Here is an 18,077-nt window from a genome sequence, read left to right as displayed (position 1 = left end):
TCAAACACACAAACACACACACACACACATACCAGTGACACCACACATAAACAAACACACACTGGTTGTTTCAGGTAAGATAGGGAGCCTAGTGGGAGGTCTTAACTTGGCAGGTCTCAAGGAATCATGCCAGGCATTTACATGAACATTGCACACAATCTCAACATATGCACACACACACACTCAGAGAAACAAGTGCACAGAAACACAAACACACCGATACACATTAATGTTAAGACTGCCAGGGGAGAGTTGTTTGAGTGAGAGCTTGCGTTTTACTGAATGTGCTCGTGTATCAGCGAGTATCTGTTCCTACAGCGATGCCTCTGACAATGCATTTCCCATGAGACATTGCTGGCTCTAGCCATACTTGCTTAAGATTTGGCAAGAGCAAAGGTCAAGGTGAACTCCAAAGGGGACTAGTGTTTCTCATGTTACAATAATCCACACTCGTGGGCAAAGTTTGAAAACCTTAATTTGACTCTGCCAACCCCACAGTTCTGTGTCCGGAAGAGCGGCAGCCTTACATGTCGGTGTAGAGCGTTAGACCGTTACAGGGAAGAGGACCTCGTTGGTGGTCTTGCCTCACTCTGCTGCAGTGTATATCTGCTGTAATGCATTATCCGCTTATTACATGTTTCCAATCCCAGTTTGACTTATGCTAAGCTAGGCTAATCATGTAGGGATCCGGGGCCCAGGGGGATTTAAAGGGGTACTAAGCAAATGTATGCTCACGATGAGGAACACAAATGTCACAATGTACAACTGTTTTGGTCAACTCGTTTTTTGTTTTTTTTGCAGCACTTTCGGCTGTAAAACACCAAAAGATAGAATTCCTATGGTGAACTTGTTCTTATGAAATGGTGGTCTAATTTGTATCAGCCTAGTGGCCCTCGATGTGACATTTTTTTTTGCACCCCTGATGTTAAGTATGTGTGTCCATGTTTATGAGTGCTCACATGGTCTCGACACATCGTCTAATGACCCCAGATTGGTGAGATTGAGTCATGACAGGCCCTGTAGCTCCATCTGACATGTGCAGCCACAAGCACACTCCCAGGGCTCGATGGGATTGACGGATCAGTGTGAGTTTATCACAGACATGACACACGTCAAGCAGCACGCGCACGCACTGTGCTCGCACTGCCACAGGCTGTCTGTTTTTGATGCTCGCTACACACACACACACACACAGACAGGAAAATAGTAGAGTTTTATGCACATACACACACACAGCGCAGCCTACTCGCCCCTTTTGCTTCATGTTTGTCAGGCAGTATTTTTCTATTCCTGTTCCTGGTTCTGCAGCAGACGTCTTATTATTCACAGTCAGTGCGCTGTCTCAACCTATCCGGCCTAACTCTCGGCCAGAGCTCGGATTCAGTGTGTTCACCGGTCAGTTTCAATATTTCACCTTGATGAGCACCCTCGGGGCCTGATTCACCAAGAATGAGATTGCGACCGCTAATGAGTCAAAGAATTGCACATCATTGCGTGCTCCGTTTCAAAGTCTACTTCACAAAACCTATGATACTCAGATGCAAACATGCCCGAATAGTTGTCCTGCTGCTCCGTGCACTTTGCTCTTGTTTGGCGTCTGAATGTGGACAAAAGCTTTCTGCAACTTTACGACACCACACACGTGGATGAAGTGTCAAGCAGCTGACACTTATTTTAAAGTCCTACAGAGGTGCAATTGTGTTCTCGATCACTGTCACGTCTTATGATTTACTACCTCGTTGGCATGGCTATTCGAACCGATGATATATTATGATATATATGCCTCATTTAAATATGCGCAACCAGCACCGAAGCACAGAGACGCTATTTGCTCTTCAGTGCAGTTATGGTTGCATTTAACCCCCTGTGTGTTTGTGCTCTGGGGTCTTCTTGATTAATTTGCACAGGTTGAGCTGGTGCAAAATCCATGGAATCCTTTTGTGAATCCTCAGAGTGCACTGAGTGGAAATAAAATGTATAGGACACCCCAATCCAGAGAACTCACAACTCTTTATCTCAGCTGTGTTTGTCTGCTTAGATCATCGTTCCTTGATTAACCTCTCCATGTGTGTGCTTTTGCGTTTGTGTGTGGTGAACTGTGCATCTCTCTCCCTGTCTAGATGTTGGAGGTCCGGCAGACCCCATCGCCCCCACCATTATCATCCCTCCCAGGAACACCAGCGTGGTTACGGGCACCTCAGAGGTCACGATGGAGTGTGTAGCAAACGCCAGGTAAACATGAGGAGCTGCAGGGTCAAACATAATTTTTATTTAGGCACCCAATTTTCAGATGTCCCTTTTTTAGAGAAATTCACTTTGAACCTTGAGTCTTTCAGTGACGACCAGATGAGAAGACATCTGATCCTGTCCTTTTCCCTCTCCAGGCCTCTTATCAAGCTGAGCATCTCATGGCGTAAGAACGGTGTGTTGGTGTCGAGCGGCCTGAGCGATTTTAACCGCAGGCTGACCATCCTCAGTCCCATGGTGAGCGACTCCGGCTTCTACGAGTGCGAGGCCATTCTACGCAGCAGCAGCGTGCCCTCAGTCAGTCTTGGGGCTTATCTGCATGTACTAGGTAAGATTTATAACCTCTATGACGCTCTTTACACTCAAAGATTTCCCCCCCAAGACTATCACTGCACACTCATACTTTGGCAGAACCATTGATGTCTGGCTCTAAATGTGCACGTATGCAGATGACATTATGCTGTTCATTGCTTCTTAAGTATTTGAAGATGGAAACAGCTTTCATGCTAAAGTGTGAGTGTCTTCTTCATCAATGAGTCTTAGTAGCTCTATTCATTCACTACATTTCCAGGATATTTTAAGTTGTTTTTGTTACAGCGCCCCTGAGGAACATTGCACTGAAGAGAGAGAACACAAACGTTAAGAAAATTACCTGCAAATTCACATTTAAATAAACCATGATGGGAAAGCTTCAGTTTATCTGCTGCTGCTCAGTCAGAATAGTTTCATCGTTCATTTCCCTCATGTATTGTTTGTGTTTTGCGATTTCCACCACTTAGCACAATGTTTGATTTTGTGCTTTTTGTATTAAAGGAATAATGTGCAACACTTTACACATAAAGCAGAAATCAAGTATATCCTGTGTAAATGTCTCTCTGAGTCATGACTGTCTACATGGAGTGAGAAGCATGAGTCCCGCTGGCTGTATTGTTGTCGGAGCTGTGTTAACAGGGTTTCAGTCAAGGACTACAGAAAAGAAGAATATCATACTCACTGCTTATTTGGATGTCATGTCAAGTGTCTTTATATCATGGTCATTCCGATTCAATTTATGTTCAATATGATGCTATGAGTTAACCAAAGTGTGCTAACATTAGCCTGCTACCACAACAATGCAGACCACAGGCAATTACAGCTCCAGTAAAGGACAATTTTGTCCTTCCCCTTAATGGTGCTTAATTATGGTGCGTTCCAATCCATAACTACTCCATGCGAACGCTAGTTGAAGGGGGGTGTCGCCAAACAGCAGTTTGTTTTGGTTTCATGCTGGTGCTCAAGTGCAACATTTAGTGGATCAAAAGAAATCGCACATTCTTCCTTTAACAGTGTTTTTTTTTTTTTTCAGCATTTCAAGATTTACAGCGAATTATTGTATTGTTCATTCCTGACTTTTATTTCCTAAAGGGATGCCCTGTTTTCAGATTTAAAATTTTATTTTGGTATGCACATAATGAAGAAGAAATAATGTAATTATTTATGATGTATTCTTGTTGTCTGTGCTTCCAGATCAGCATGACAACCCAAATGAAAAAACAACAACATTGTGTCTATATTTATACACATGCATCAGGCAAATGTGTGGGAGTAAAGCGAAGCATTTACGTTCAAAAGTTCAAACAAAAGAGCTTGTTTGAAATTTACATAAATATTACAAGTCTCATGGTGTGAATATGGCAGTGAGGGGGAAGTGTTATTGATTCAGAAAGGGGGAAAGGGAAAGGTTGGCCTTAAGAAACTGTTTAATATAACATGGCATGACTCACTTTTCTTCCAGCTTAGTGGGGGAAAAAAAACAACACTTTGATGTCTTCAAGGTTGTGATGTGTGACTCAAAGGACGAGGTGTGGGGAACCTTTCCCTTGATACAGCTAACCGAGCCCCCCCCCGTCGGATTTTGAGGAGACATTTAAAACCATTACAGAAAACCATTACCTGATATCAAACTACTGTATAATTACGTTCTCTTCAGTGAAGCCATGTGTGGTTCGCTCACATAAGCAATACAGTTTAAAGCAAGAATAACATTTTCTGTGCATGTCAGCCTCGAGCGTCATCACTTAGAGGCAGTGTGAGTTGACTTAAAAAACTAATCACTAATGTATTTTAAACTGTGGTGAATAATAATCTTTCAGGATTGGAATCTTGCTTTCTATTTTTTACACTTTTAACATGTTTTTGATTTTTAATTCTCACCCACAGAACCCCCACAGTTCATTAAAGAGCCAGACAAACACATCACAGCCGAGATGGAGAAGGTGGTGGACATTCCCTGTCAGGCACGAGGTGAGCTGTGTGTGTGTGTGTGTGTGTGTGTGTGTTCTTTTTTTTGGTCAAACAAACAGAACATCCACTCATACAAAAATCAAATCAAATACTGTAAATCACCCACAACAAGCATAATTCAAATAACATAAGGAAGCAATACTCAAGAGGTGAGATCAAGCGGCAACCTCAGGTCTTGAAACTTGAAGCCAATGCAGAAGTGCAAACTCCTGCAGTTCATCGAGTGTCCACTTGAGGCTGGCTCCAGGAACACTGGAAGTCATATACAAGAGTGGCAAAAAAGCCATTTTTTTACAGCAGAAATAAACATGTTTACAGCCTGATACAAAAAAAACAAATAAGGGGTGATTAGTTATTGTAATCATGGACACACACTGTATGGGGTGATTTTTTTTTTAAGGTTTCGGGAACTCGAAAAACCGTTTTGATTTTCTTGAGTGTCATAGTGAACGACAATCAAGGCCACATTTGGAAAGCCTCATGACCTGGCAGAAATGGATGGAATCAGCAAAAGATTGGATAAAGTTAGAAACAAACATATTTGCAGTAATTTAATAAAAGAAGAAAAATAGTAATACAATTATAATAGAAATATACACTATGTGCTCTTTTACTTGTGTGTAAGAAAAAGAATCATAACTTGCCGTCTTTAAATCTCACCATGATTCTCTTTTTTTTTCTGCAGGAGTGCCCCAGCCTGACATCGTGTGGTACAAGGACGCACTGCCCGTCGACCCCGTGAAGACGCCCAGGTACAGGGTGCTGGTGGGGGGTAGCCTGCAGGTCAATGGCCTCCTGCCCGATGACACAGGGATGTTCCAGTGCTTCGCCAGAAATTCAGCGGGAGAAGTTCAGACCAACACGTACCTGGCTGTAACCAGTGAGTGCTCCAGCATCATTTCCAATAATTTACTGCTACAAAAGCTTAACATGTTGGGTTAAATCTCAGAATTCAATTTTGATTTCAAAGAATTTTCTTAAATTCTCACTCGGCTCTGGCAAAAACCCCTCTTCACACTCAGAAAAGACCAGGTGTAATTATTTTTCACAGAAAATGGAAAGTTATTCCAACCTCAGAGTAGGAAGAAGAGACGGAGCAATTTAGAGCTTTAAATGGGATTCTGGGGACTGGGGCAACTTCTTCCTGAAAAATAACTGCAACAAAATTGTAAGAAGAATAATCATACGTAGTTTAAAATCAAGATTGATTGAAAAAAAGAAAATTAGAGCAAAAAAAAAAACAAGAGGTCAACTAAATCATTCTCTTTAAACGCGCAGTATGTACATTCTGCCACCAGGGGGCTCTCAATCAGAACAATAACAAAAGACGACGTCCAGGTTGACGGGGAATCATGGGGGTGACTCATTCTGCTTTACCCCCACCCAACCCCACCCCCTCGTGGATGAAAACAAACTCTGATTTGACCGTAATCAAGACGAATGAGCGAAACAAACCTGAGGATGAAAATATGTTTACAGACAAGCTAATATATCCAAGTTCCCGCTTCCTTATGCAGCGGTCTTCGACGTAACATCTGATGTTTCCATAGCAACAATAAACACGCTGTGTCTGGTATTGCCAGCTCAAAAGACATGGGGCATACAACTATAAGATTGAGGGTTTCTCCGGCTTTATTCAAATACATTTTTGATTTGATTTAGTGTGAAGATTCGACATATTCTACCTTTAACCTTACATGGCCCTGACGAGACAATCATTACACCGTGGTCGTGATTCATCTGTTCCAGAAAACTTTATATAACAGCTATTATAGTCAGGGGATTGAAATAAAACAGAGCTGATGGACAAAAAAAATATTCAAATGTGACTGAAAAGAACATGATGAGCCTCGTTAAAAACACATAAAGATGGACAAAACAATATACTACATCAGAAAACTGTTAGTCTGAAATGTCTTCTCTTCTTGTTTGTAATATCATTTCTTACCTTGGGAATATGTGAAAGAAAAGAAAACTTTAGATTCTTTTATTAGAATTTAATTTCACTGTGACAGTTAGTGTTATGACGATGTTGGTGTTTTGTAAGCTGCAGGAATCAGAGCTCATTAGTAATGTATCCAACAGCACATCCTGTCTGACAATCAGGGGCGTGTCCAATATTTTTGGACTGGGGTGGCCCAACTGGGGCACTCAGTTGTGCAGGGGTGGGCTGAAGTTTTTGTGCACACACATGAATGAAGAGCATTTATTTATCCCTTCTGTCTGCACTAACACATCAACTTTAAAGTAACACAAGATAATGGCAACATATACGTCTTCTAAGCTTGATTCTTCAAGGACTCAAAACAATATGTACGTCCAAAGTCTCAAAACAAACATCTGCACATATGAGCTGCCTGATGTATCACAGCCTGAATAGTTGATTTCAACCTCTTAAAGCCTTAAAGAGGACATATTTAACCCCTTTTCCACCTTTTCAAACAGTCCCTTGTGGTCTAAATGAAACATCTGTGCTGTGCTTTGGTCAAAATATAACATGAATCAAGCACCAGAGGAGGTTTGTGACCCTGTATAAACCAGCTCTCTCAGAACGCTCCGTTTTGGTGTGTGTGTGTCTCTTTAAATGCAATGAGCCCCGCCTGAGTTTTCCCGGTAGACATGCCTCGTTTGCTAGCGAAAAAAAATAAAAGCGGACCTGCGCAAAAGGTTTTTCTCTAGGCTGGGGGTGGAGTTCATGGGTGGAGATACCAGCGGAGGCATTTTTTTTTTTTTTTTACCAGAATCCCACTGTGATGTCACAAGGAGAGCAAAGGACTGGATGGGTTTATTTCACATTTTGTGGGTCAGTAGACACTCAGGTTACACAAATATATGTTCAAATACACTGTCAAATTTGATTTCTCATAATATGTCCCCTTTATAATCAAGGATTTTGGGGAAGCACCTGAGGTGGCCAATTAGATTTCAAGGAGGCCCATGCATGCCACCCCTCTGGACACGCCCCTGCTGACAATAGGCTTTCTTTGACATTACAATCATGATAAATATAGAACGTAGGTTAACATTATCACAGCTTCTCAAATTGTTTCTAATATCTTGTCTGCCGATATGACCCGTACAGATTAAGTGAACATTACTTCACGTCTGCTGCTTTAAATCGTATCACCTGAATCACTCTGACTCTGTAGACGTGTGTGTGTTTTGTCTCTCTCTCTAAAGAACCGCCGCTGCTGGGATTTGAAAATCACTCGTAATTTCATTCTCGCTGTGCGTCTGTTTGGCAACTTTCTGACATCTCATTTTCTTCACTTTGTCTCAACTGCTGCGGCCTTCACTCCGTGCCACATCGCATTATCAACATTCATGATATTCTCCCTCTCCTTCTCACTCACCCCCCCCCCCCCCCTTCTATCTCCCTATCTCCTTTCCTGACACTTTCTCCTTTACTCTCTCTCTCTTTTCCTTCCTTATCATAACATCTTATCATCCTCCCTGTTTCCTCAACACATTCATGTCCTCACTTCTCTCCTTCTCCCCTACGTCCTCCCATTTTTCCCCTCTGGGGAGTGATACAGCGTCTGTAATTCTAGAAACAGCTTTGATTTATTGCATATCACCAATAGGGATTTTAGTTTATCTACACATTGCCGCTTTTCTGTCTGTGCCTTTTCCCCTCAGCTTTCTCCAGCCCTCATCCCATTAAATATCCGCTATATGAGGCGCAAAAAAAACTGAGCAGCGGCAGGCAGAGGTGGTGCCGAGGTGAAGGCTGTGTCAATCCGTTAAGAATTAGAGAGACAAAGCAGCGTCTAAACACTGAGATCCAGCCGCCTGGCGCTTACATAAAACACATTTGAAGAGGGTTTCTTTCCACAGATGGTTATTCTCTCACCTCTATAACCCTCTTAGCATCACTCTTGAGCGTACCCTCGTTCTTTATATTTTGTGTGTGTTTGTGTGTCCTTTTAGGCATCGCCCCAAATATCACAGCCGGACCCTCGGACAGCACGGTGATCGACGGCATGTCCGTCATCCTGCACTGCGAGACCTCTGGAGCTCCGAGACCGGCTATCACCTGGCAGAAAGGTCTCGGATACACAAATGCAAACACACACACACACAGCTGGGGATTATGTTGCCTGTTATCTCTTACACATGGGACCTGAGTTTGCCATGGCTTAACAAATAAAGCCTGATTGGATTCCTTTACCAGGATTTAGTCCGTGCCAGGCTTTTCATGTTTGGATCCCAATGGCAGATCCGGAAACAATGTCCTTGTTTTTCCTTTGCATCCTCTCCCTCTCCTATTCTTTCCCTTAATACCTTGTTTTTTTGTCCTTCCCTGCATTCTCGTTCCCCCTTTTTTTTTTTTTAATGTCTATTTATGTTCCTGCTTTCTTATCTATTTCTGCCTCTTTATCCATGTAAGGTGAGAGAGTGTTGGCCAGCGGTTCAGTCCAGCTGCCTCGCTTCACCCTGCTCGAGTCCGGCAGCCTGCTCATCTCGCCCTCGCACATTTCTGACGCCGGCACCTACACTTGCATGGCGAGCAACTCCAGGGGCATCGACGAGGCGTCCGCTGACCTCGTGGTGTGGGGTGAGTGTGCAGGGTTAGATGATAGCCATTCTCTGGTTGTGTGTGTGTGTGTGTGTGTGTGTGTGTGTGTGTGTGTGTGTGTGTGTGTGTGTGTGAATTCAACCAGAATAGTTTCAAACAGAATACTTAAACACTTTTTCCATGCATGCACTCCTTGAAATTTCTAGAGTTTCAGGACAGCCTGACCCTGACATCTTCTTGAGTTGCCTGTCCATGCACCACGTGACACTATCCCTGTCAGATGGGGGACGGAAAGAACGCCTCGGAAATGATGTTCAAAGCAAAAAAAAAAGTCTGATGCTATGATGACAGTTTTAGCCTACAAAGCAATGCTACATGTTACTGAAAATATACACAAATTCACATATGAAGCAGCTTCACTATATGCACACAATCAAACGACTCACCCCTCCCCTGCTACTACTAGGGTTATGGTCACTAGGGGGCTTGCAGGGAGAAGCCCAGCAAGGTTGCCAGGTACACCTTTTCTCCACAGAATTGGGCTACTTTTAAGGTGCTGCCGCGGGTAGTTCTTTTTGTCTTTGGGTTGAATGGACCTTTTTTTTATTCATTTTTTTACATAAATTAAAAAGAAAAATCAATATAATAAATAAATGACTTTGTTAACGCAAAAATCCAACCAAATCGACAAACAGGTAGACATGGAATATGCCCAACTCATGCACTCGCAGACACACAGTCCTGCTGTGCCCGCACACACAAACACAGCCCTCACGCTCGCTGCCTTGGCAGAGGTTTTATGGGCTCATTTGGTTTTTGGGCTGGTTTTATCAGCTGTTCGGCTTGTTATGGGCTTGTTTTTGAATGGCCATTCGGCTTGTTTTGTCACACAGACCTGGCAACCCTGAAGCCCCCGGTTAAGTCGAGGCAACAAAATGAGTGGATTGCGTTCACAGCTCGAGTTCGCAGCTCACCTGAAAAATTCTAGATATTTTAAGGACTTTTGTGCATACATCAAACAGGAACGTGCACTTTCTGTTAAACAAAGGCTGAGAAACAGGGTTGTGCAATATAACAATAACTGAGCCGCACTCAATTCCTTCAGGTACAAAATGACTCTTCTGTGCAGGTTTAGATTCTTCATTAAGGCTTTTTTCTGCGTGAAACTATCAAGAGACTAAACTGCACCAATCATTTTCCCAGAAATTAGTTTTTCATGTGTTTATTTCCAATTGTGTTTTTTTTCTAAGGAACGATATTATGTGAAAGCTGATTTTCTTTCCTTCTCTCTTTGTGCCTCTCCCTCTAATTCTTTTCGGGTCTTTTTTCCTCCCTCCACAGCTCGCACCCGGATTACCACCCCCCCACAGGACCAGAGTGTCATCAAAGGAACTAAAGCCATCATGACCTGTGGAGTCACACATGACCCCAGTGTCACTGTCAGGTAAATGGTCCATTCCATACACTGTATAAAACATGGACATCGCCTCAGTGGCATCACCCAAGAATCTTAATTATTTACCCTTTCTAAAGACTAATATAATCTACTTTAATGTAACCTAAGAGTGGCAACATATATCTTCTTTAAGGACACTAAAACAAAAAAACATAGTTTAGGATTTTTGGGGTGGCAGATCAGATTTTAAGGGCCATGTTGTAAACATTGTCTCAACCTATTTGACACCCGCTGTTCAGTCAACTTAGCCCTATGCCCCTAATTATGCATGACTCTAAATTTATATATCATCAAAACTGAAATGATATTTAAAAAATTAACCCGTGTGAAGTTTTTACTTGTAAATGTTTTTCGCAATTCCGCGTCAGCTTCACCTTTCAAGATCGGAGGTTTTCCCCTTCATCCATTCACAAACATGGCATAATTTTAATTAGCATAATTAGATAATACTTTAATGCATTAAAGTGACGCAAATGGATATAGACAGAACAAAAAAACAAATTTGAAGGAAAAGAATAATAATCTTAATGAAACACGTTGTTTTTTTATACAGTATCTGGCACGTTAAGTCCATTTTTAAAGCATAATTATTCAGCACTTTTTTAAAGACAACAGCTTCACATAAATGATTAAAGCTGCTTACTTGTATTTTTCTTATTGTCAAAGAACGAAAGGAAAAAAAACATTGATGTGTTCCTCCGTATCTTAATAATTTATACTTTCATTTTGATATGGGCTCAGTAATTTCCTAAAACAGCAGGGCACTGTAGTTCTTGGCAAATGGAACTCAAGCATTTGTAAACGGTGCATCTGTTGGGGACTATTCTCAGCCTTTTTTTAATAAACACTTCGGTTCACTGGTGAGTATTTAGGGCAGCGGGACAGTGGATGTGGGATCAGCAACCATTGTGTAGTATTGATGTGTATTTAATGCCTAACAATGGCTCTCTTTCGCTCAGACGAATGAGCTATCTCAGGCTTTGGCCACACAGCCAATACTTGTTAGCAGGAGACAGTGAATAGCAAACAAAGCCCAATTGTTGAGCCTTTTCAGCCCATATATCTGTGAATGAAGACGCTCCATCTTTAATAATCAGTTGCTGCATTGTTCCTAACACTTTTGGTTTTTAATTAGTCATTTACAACCCTTAGCTCAAAGTATTTATCATGTACCTCTCTGCATTGTAGGGTTCACTGCTGCTATTCTGCAGTTGCCCCACAGGGTTGTTGAGGGTTGCAGTGAATGCAATTCAAGCGCATGAATAAATACATGCTCTGGAATAGAAACAAAGGAATATGCAACCCAGAGCAATGCTTGTTTGATGAGATGAGATTCAACTTTATTGTCATTACACATATACAAGTATAGAGTAACGAAATGAGGTTTGGCATCTCACCAGAAGTGCAAATAAGCAGAAAGTGCAATAGTCTGTGCTATGTACAGTAATTGAGTGCAAGTCATGATGTGTCATGATTGATACATGGATGTAGCCACCATGACATCACTCATTGGTTTGCAGGCTGCCTTTTTGAAGCCATATGTTTGGGATCTTGGCCATCGCCATGTTGGTTTTCTGGCATGAATTTAATTGGATGAGATTGGCGGTTGAAAGAAGGATCACTCTAAACTATCAAAAGCTAAGCAGTAACTGCGGGTGGCTAATTCATTAGCTGGCTAATTAGTTTGTTGATCATTGTATTTACCACACATAGAGATTCTATTTATGGGGCTAACTTACTGTAGTTATTTAGTCATTCAGCTGAAAAAGCAAAGAGAGCTTACTTAAAGTAGCAGATCCCCCGCTTGCTAGCATACATCTCCCATGGAAGTGAAAGCAGCAGATGAAAGACAGAGCTGGTCTTCTCTCTATTAAAGCATGACGCCTTCTCAGCAGGAAAACGCAAAAAAGAACAATGCCGTCTCTTATACACGGACCGCTCCACAGAAATCGGTGTGTGTAATGCTGAACAAGCTAAAAAGTTGAATACGATTAGCTTAGATACAGATACATGCTACTCTGTGCTAAAGTAATAGACTTAATTTTACTCACCCAAAAAATGTTTAGCACAATAAAATGTACAGTAGGCCATATCTTTATACAGTAATTGTGAGAAAATATTCCAGAAGGCACCAATTGAATTAGCTCAGGTGACACCTAGCAAGCAGCTAGCTGCACCCACCTGTCCCTAAAGCAGCGTCACCTCTAAGAAGTTGACTTCCTGTAAAGTTGTCATTGATACAGAATTCAACGTAAGAGACCAACATTGTTTTTGAACCAGGCTGTTTATGTTTAATTCTGCTTTAAAGTTTAATATGGGGCTCAATTGGGATTGACTCAGTTTAGGAGCCAGTCTCATGTGGCCACTTGTGGAACTGCAGTTTTTGAAACTTCAGCTTTAGCTTGTTCCAGGCTGCAAACAATCGCGATTTGCTTTAGGAGCTATCCCCCATGTGGTCAATAGAGGAACTGCAGTGCCTGGCACTTAAAAGTTGACTTCTTTTTTATTTTTTAACCACAAATAATGCTACTTGGTTTAATGTGACTCACCCACCGCTTGTGTCCTATCAGTCTTTTCTTAGCCGTCTATTAAAGGTTGAAAAGGCCTAAAAATAGTCTTACAACAAAAGACAGAAATGTCCCCAACTCATCATCTAGATGTGTAGTTTGTATAAAAGCAAATACTTGCCAGTCGTGTTGTGTCTGTGTTTCATAACAAAAACTCATCCCTGTACACACAGCTTACAACTCCAGTCCAAACCAGCGCAGCACAAACCCCTCACAACAGACGCTTTACTGAACTCCAAGCTCGGCGCCGACATCAGTGGCGATCAATAGACCATTCTGTCTCTTTCTACTCAGGAGAGAAGGCTACATCTGACGCCACGGTGGCGCCGAGCCGTTTTGATGAGTGTTTGATATGCAGCCGTCAGCAGCTATGATGTGCATGCAGGGTAGCTCTGATGGCGAGTTTTGAAGAGACAGAGGAGAGAGATAAAATGCAGCACTAATAACAGGTTCTCCTCAGATTGTGATGGAACAAAAGACGAAGCAAAATTACTCAACACTTTGACATCAAGAAGAGTTAACCTTCTATCTTAAACGGACATGCGTGTGTGCAGCATAGCTCACATCCCAGTGGGTGGTAACTGAATGAGGAAAGTTAGGATCTAAAAGTCTGGTTGTAATTATTTATGATGTACATTTTCATACATCATATTAAGGATTGCAGAATGTGCGTAAACATACAGTGCGATGCTTGCCTCCGACACCTTTGAGACTGAATCAACATCAGCAAACAGAATTTAAAAAATTTAGAAGCTGTGAGTCATTCTCAACTTAAAAAAGAATTTTTCGTTCTCTTTAAACATCCGTAAATTTGTTTTGCCAAAAATGTAAAACTGTGCACAGTTTGTAGTTCAAGTGGAAGCAAAATGTGAGCAGAATATAATTTCCTGGCCCGTCAAGTTTGAACATTTTTAAGATCTTGACTGGAATGAAAAGGTTACCTTCAAAGAGAACAAAAGGTTAATTCTGCTTTTGATTATTCGTGCAGTTCTAACTCATTTTGGTCTACCTACAAAGAAAACATGTTTGTTCAGGTCCATTCACAGCTCAACTTGGTTACTGTTCAGACTTAAACCAAAATCAGCACTGAAATCTTTGAACTGGTAGCCAATGGTGCTTTTTCTGGTCTTTCACTCTCTTTGTAATTACAACAATTTTCAATGTGTAAAATAAGTCAAGTCATTTCTATTTCTAGTTATTTCTTTAGAAAACACATTAAACACACCTCCCTAACTTCCTCTTACCTCAGACACCAATCCAGACAACCTGCAGCCTGTCAAAATCTGTCACTGGGAGGATGTGTGAGAACACTGTTGTGTGTGTCTCAGACGAAGAAGTTGCTCTGTGGCAAAAAATAAAAAATAAAAAAAATAAGGTGATTGGATGATGTTTGTGAGGCTTCTCAGTCATCCAGTTCATGGAAAGTCCAAGTGTAATCACAAAGGCGACTGGATTTGGGTGAAGCTCTTGGGGACAATTTGCCTCTTGTGAGTGCCTCCTTCTCTTTTGAACTGGTCCTCCAGTGTCAGGTCTTTCCAAACATCGTGATGCAAAATTTTAGCAAGCGTTGGATTGTATATGAGCACTGATGTAAATGTGCCAGGCTCCCTTGAAAGTACAGGTTTTTGCAGGGGCACTGGTAGCCTAGCGGTTAGTACACGCGCCCTATTTTGGTGGGTGGCCCCGGGTTTCGAGTCCGACCTGTGGCTGCTTTCCCACTCTCTCTCTCTTCCTGATTTCTGACTCTATCCACTGTCCTACTTCAAAATAAATGCATAAAAAGCTTTAAAAAAAGTACAGAGTTTAGTAACTAACCCTCTTCACAGCTCTCCATTGACTTTGTAGGCACTGGAAATCACTACCTATTCACAATTCTGCCAATCACGACTACTTTAAATGACACCATTTAATGTTTGAGAATTGGAGATCCTGACACAAGGACTTGGGAAAATGTTTTCCTTGGGGCTTTTTTTTTTATGTATCCCTTTGGTAGAGCTCAACATTAAGTCTTTCAGATAATCCTTTTTTTTTCTAATTGTGTAGAAATTGAGAGTGTTCTTTTTGGCTGAGTAATTTGGAACACTTCCCAAAATATCAAAACCATAAGTGGTGAGAAATACTTTTGCTTCCAACAGCCATAATGGATTTACAAATATTACAGTTTCCCTTTAATATGGACGACTCAGTTGCAGTTAAAAACTGCTCAAGCTGATTGATGTGAATAGAGGAATTGAGATGCAGCCCATGATGGTGATGATGTAAGTGACCAACAGCAGGCCAGTTAAATTCCAAAGTTTTGTGTTGCAGGCATATCTGGGAGAAAGACGGCTCAGTGATCCAGGTCCAGTCCTTCCCCCGCATGCGGCTGGACGCTGACGGCACCCTCCACATCTCCCAAACCTGGTCAGGCGACATCGGCACCTACACCTGCAGAGTCACCTCCGTCGGCGGCAACGACTCCCGCAGCGCGCACCTCCGTGTCAGGTAATCCCACACTCATCTTCAGCACTTTCCTGTTTCCCTCTCTTTCCCCTTTTCTCGCACGCTCTCCTGTTTATTCGCCCGTGCACAGACGCAAGGTGGAACATGTTCTTAGACGCAAGGCAGCCTCACAAGGACACACACACACACACACACGCAGTTACTCAGACACACACCCACAATGTACGCGCACACACACCTTTTCCCCCTGCTTTTCCTTCTGCACCTCTGACTCATTTCCACTTAAATGACACCTTCTCTTCGTCACCTCCCCTGTCCTCATTCTCACCTGACACACTTCAATCCCCCGGGGGACTTCATTCACCCCCCCCCATCTGTGAGACTTACTTTTTCAGACACACACCAGTACTTCTGCATTGTTTTTCTCAACTCGAATCCTCTTCTTTTTTTCTCCTCCAAAACTTTGCCTTCTATTTTTGCCGCACGTTGTTTCACTGCAGCGACGGTAAATTTAATATGAGTGAGATATCGAACGTTGTGTTTGCAAAAGTGATGGGCTGACGTACTGGCTGTTCGTGTCTCTCTTTTTCCGGAGTATCGGCCGATCTCGCTTCACCGTCTGTATCTGTCCACTGCAATGAGGTTTTATCTTCCAATCTGTGTGTGCGTGTCTCATTTTCCAGCTGAATGATTGACTGATCCCCACATTTCCCTCTCATTTATTCACGTCTTTGTCCGTGTATTTCTGTCTCCTTATGCCTCTCCATCCATTTCCAACCCCCTCTGCTGATATCCATCTCCTCGCCCGCGCGCACGTCCGTCCTGACAAGTAACCGTCTCTGCAGTCTTGTCTCGCCACATTTCATCACCTGTCTGACTGATCTCTCTGTTATAAAAACATCCAGCTTTACTTCAGATCCGTCCAAGAGATGGGCAGAGGGAGGCCCCCGAGACGCTCTGTAACTCCGGGTCCCCGCGGAGGATTTGCTGTGATGGGAGAGATTCTTTTATTTATCGAAAGTTGTGTCGGTGTTCCCCCCCCCCCACAGGCAGCTGCCCCATGCCCCAGAGAACCCTACGGCCGTGCTGAGCAAATCTGAGAAGAGAGCCATCGACCTGGCCTGGGCCAAGCCGTTTGATGGCAACAGTCCTCTCATACGCTACATCCTGGAGGTCTCCGAGAACAGTAAGTCACTCAAAAACTTTCTTTCTCCAGCAAGTGCATCCATCTGTTGCATCTGTTCTTTGCCTGTCAGTCACACTTTACCATACAGAACAGTTGTTTCCCAACCTTTTCCCCTTTGATCCCCCCCCCCCCTACTTGTATCTAAGAAATGCTGAGCCAACCCTGGACCCACATGAAAAAAAGTTTTCATAGTTGTCTTTGATAAAATCCTACCAGAATATACCTACAAAAAGACCTTTGTATAAACTCCCCCAGTAATGTTTGAAATGATTTTATTTAGTGCAAATCGCATTTTGACAACCTCAGCACAGACAGAGAGATCTCAGGTCGCCCCCCCCCCCCCATACTTCTCTCCCCAATATCGACATCGGCTACCAAAAATCGGTCAGGCCCTAGTTTATAGACTGTACAAAACATGGCTGTAGTCTCAGCGACGTCACCCATTGGTTTCCAAAGAAGCCCCGCGATGGTGGTAACCATATTGGAAATGTGGCTGTCTACACCTTTACTTTTACTACATCTAGTATGACAAATGTATGACTAACTCTCATCTTAAATATCATTAAAGCAGATTCATTATAATAAATAATAACCCCTGTATAGTGTGAACAAATAAAGAAAAACACAGTTCAGACAAAAAACTTTTTTTTGTACCAGGCTGTAAACATGTTTGATCCAAGGAACTGCATTTTTTTTTTTTTTTTTTTTTGCAGTTCTGCTGTCATGAAAAAGGCATCAAGTGTAGCTCCAGTGGATTCTTTATTTCCATGTAGACAGGCGTCTGTAATGTGTGAGCGTCCCCCTCCCCCCTCCCCCCTCTTAAGGGGGAAAGCAAACACAGCGAATAACTTGAAAAAGAATCTTTGATGAAGAATCGATCAACGAGGCCAATTAAGAGTCTCCATCACTGTATTTAGTCTCTCATTGGATTTGAAAGCGGGGCACTGCAAGACGTGCATGTAACAAGTATGTTCAATTTAAGATGATTCCCTGGAGGTTTAGATGCTTTTTTTTTTGCTGGATCTCTATGGAATCTCGGAGTTGTTTGATTTCATGATTTTGAATTCTATAACTGTGACCTGCTGTGGCAAAACTGACTGAAGGCATGAAAAGTGAAAATCTCTTTTTGAACAAAAATGTGCCATTTTTTTACAGGATGTAACTGTAAGGGGTGACTGATTGGAATAGTAATTTATCTTTATATTTCCAGACGCTCCCTGGGCCATCCTTCTTGCCAATATTGAGCCAGAGTCCACAGCAGTGACGGTGAATGGTTTGATCCCTGCACGCTCCTATCAGTTCCGCCTGTGTGCCGTTAATGACGTGGGGAAAGGGCAGTTCAGCAAGGAGACAGACCGGTAAGCTCAAGACAAATAC

The 18,077-nt window shown here is 42.4% G+C and overlaps 1 protein-coding gene across 6 annotated transcripts in view; it reads left to right on the top strand.

Moving 5' to 3' along the window:
• Nucleotides 1-18,077, top strand: part of sdk2b (sidekick cell adhesion molecule 2b) — a 318,687-nt gene that overhangs the window by 249,199 nt on the left and 51,411 nt on the right. For all 6 annotated transcript variants that reach the window (XM_065949804.1, XM_065949805.1, XM_029276802.2 and 3 more), the window contains exons 6-15: nt 2,121-2,232; nt 2,385-2,575; nt 4,447-4,530; nt 5,216-5,410; nt 8,461-8,577; nt 8,921-9,088; nt 10,391-10,493; nt 15,380-15,556; nt 16,564-16,700; nt 17,911-18,058. In XM_065949804.1, coding sequence (XP_065805876.1) covers nt 2,121-2,232; nt 2,385-2,575; nt 4,447-4,530; nt 5,216-5,410; nt 8,461-8,577; nt 8,921-9,088; nt 10,391-10,493; nt 15,380-15,556; nt 16,564-16,700; nt 17,911-18,058 — 1,432 coding nt within the window. The remainder of the gene's footprint in view (nt 1-2,120; nt 2,233-2,384; nt 2,576-4,446; nt 4,531-5,215; nt 5,411-8,460; nt 8,578-8,920; nt 9,089-10,390; nt 10,494-15,379; nt 15,557-16,563; nt 16,701-17,910; nt 18,059-18,077) is intronic.

This window comes from Labrus bergylta, chromosome 21 (assembly GCF_963930695.1).
Source record: "Labrus bergylta chromosome 21, fLabBer1.1, whole genome shotgun sequence".
NCBI lineage: Eukaryota > Metazoa > Chordata > Actinopteri > Labriformes > Labridae > Labrus > Labrus bergylta.
This window is presented reverse-complemented; position numbering and strand designations above follow the sequence as displayed.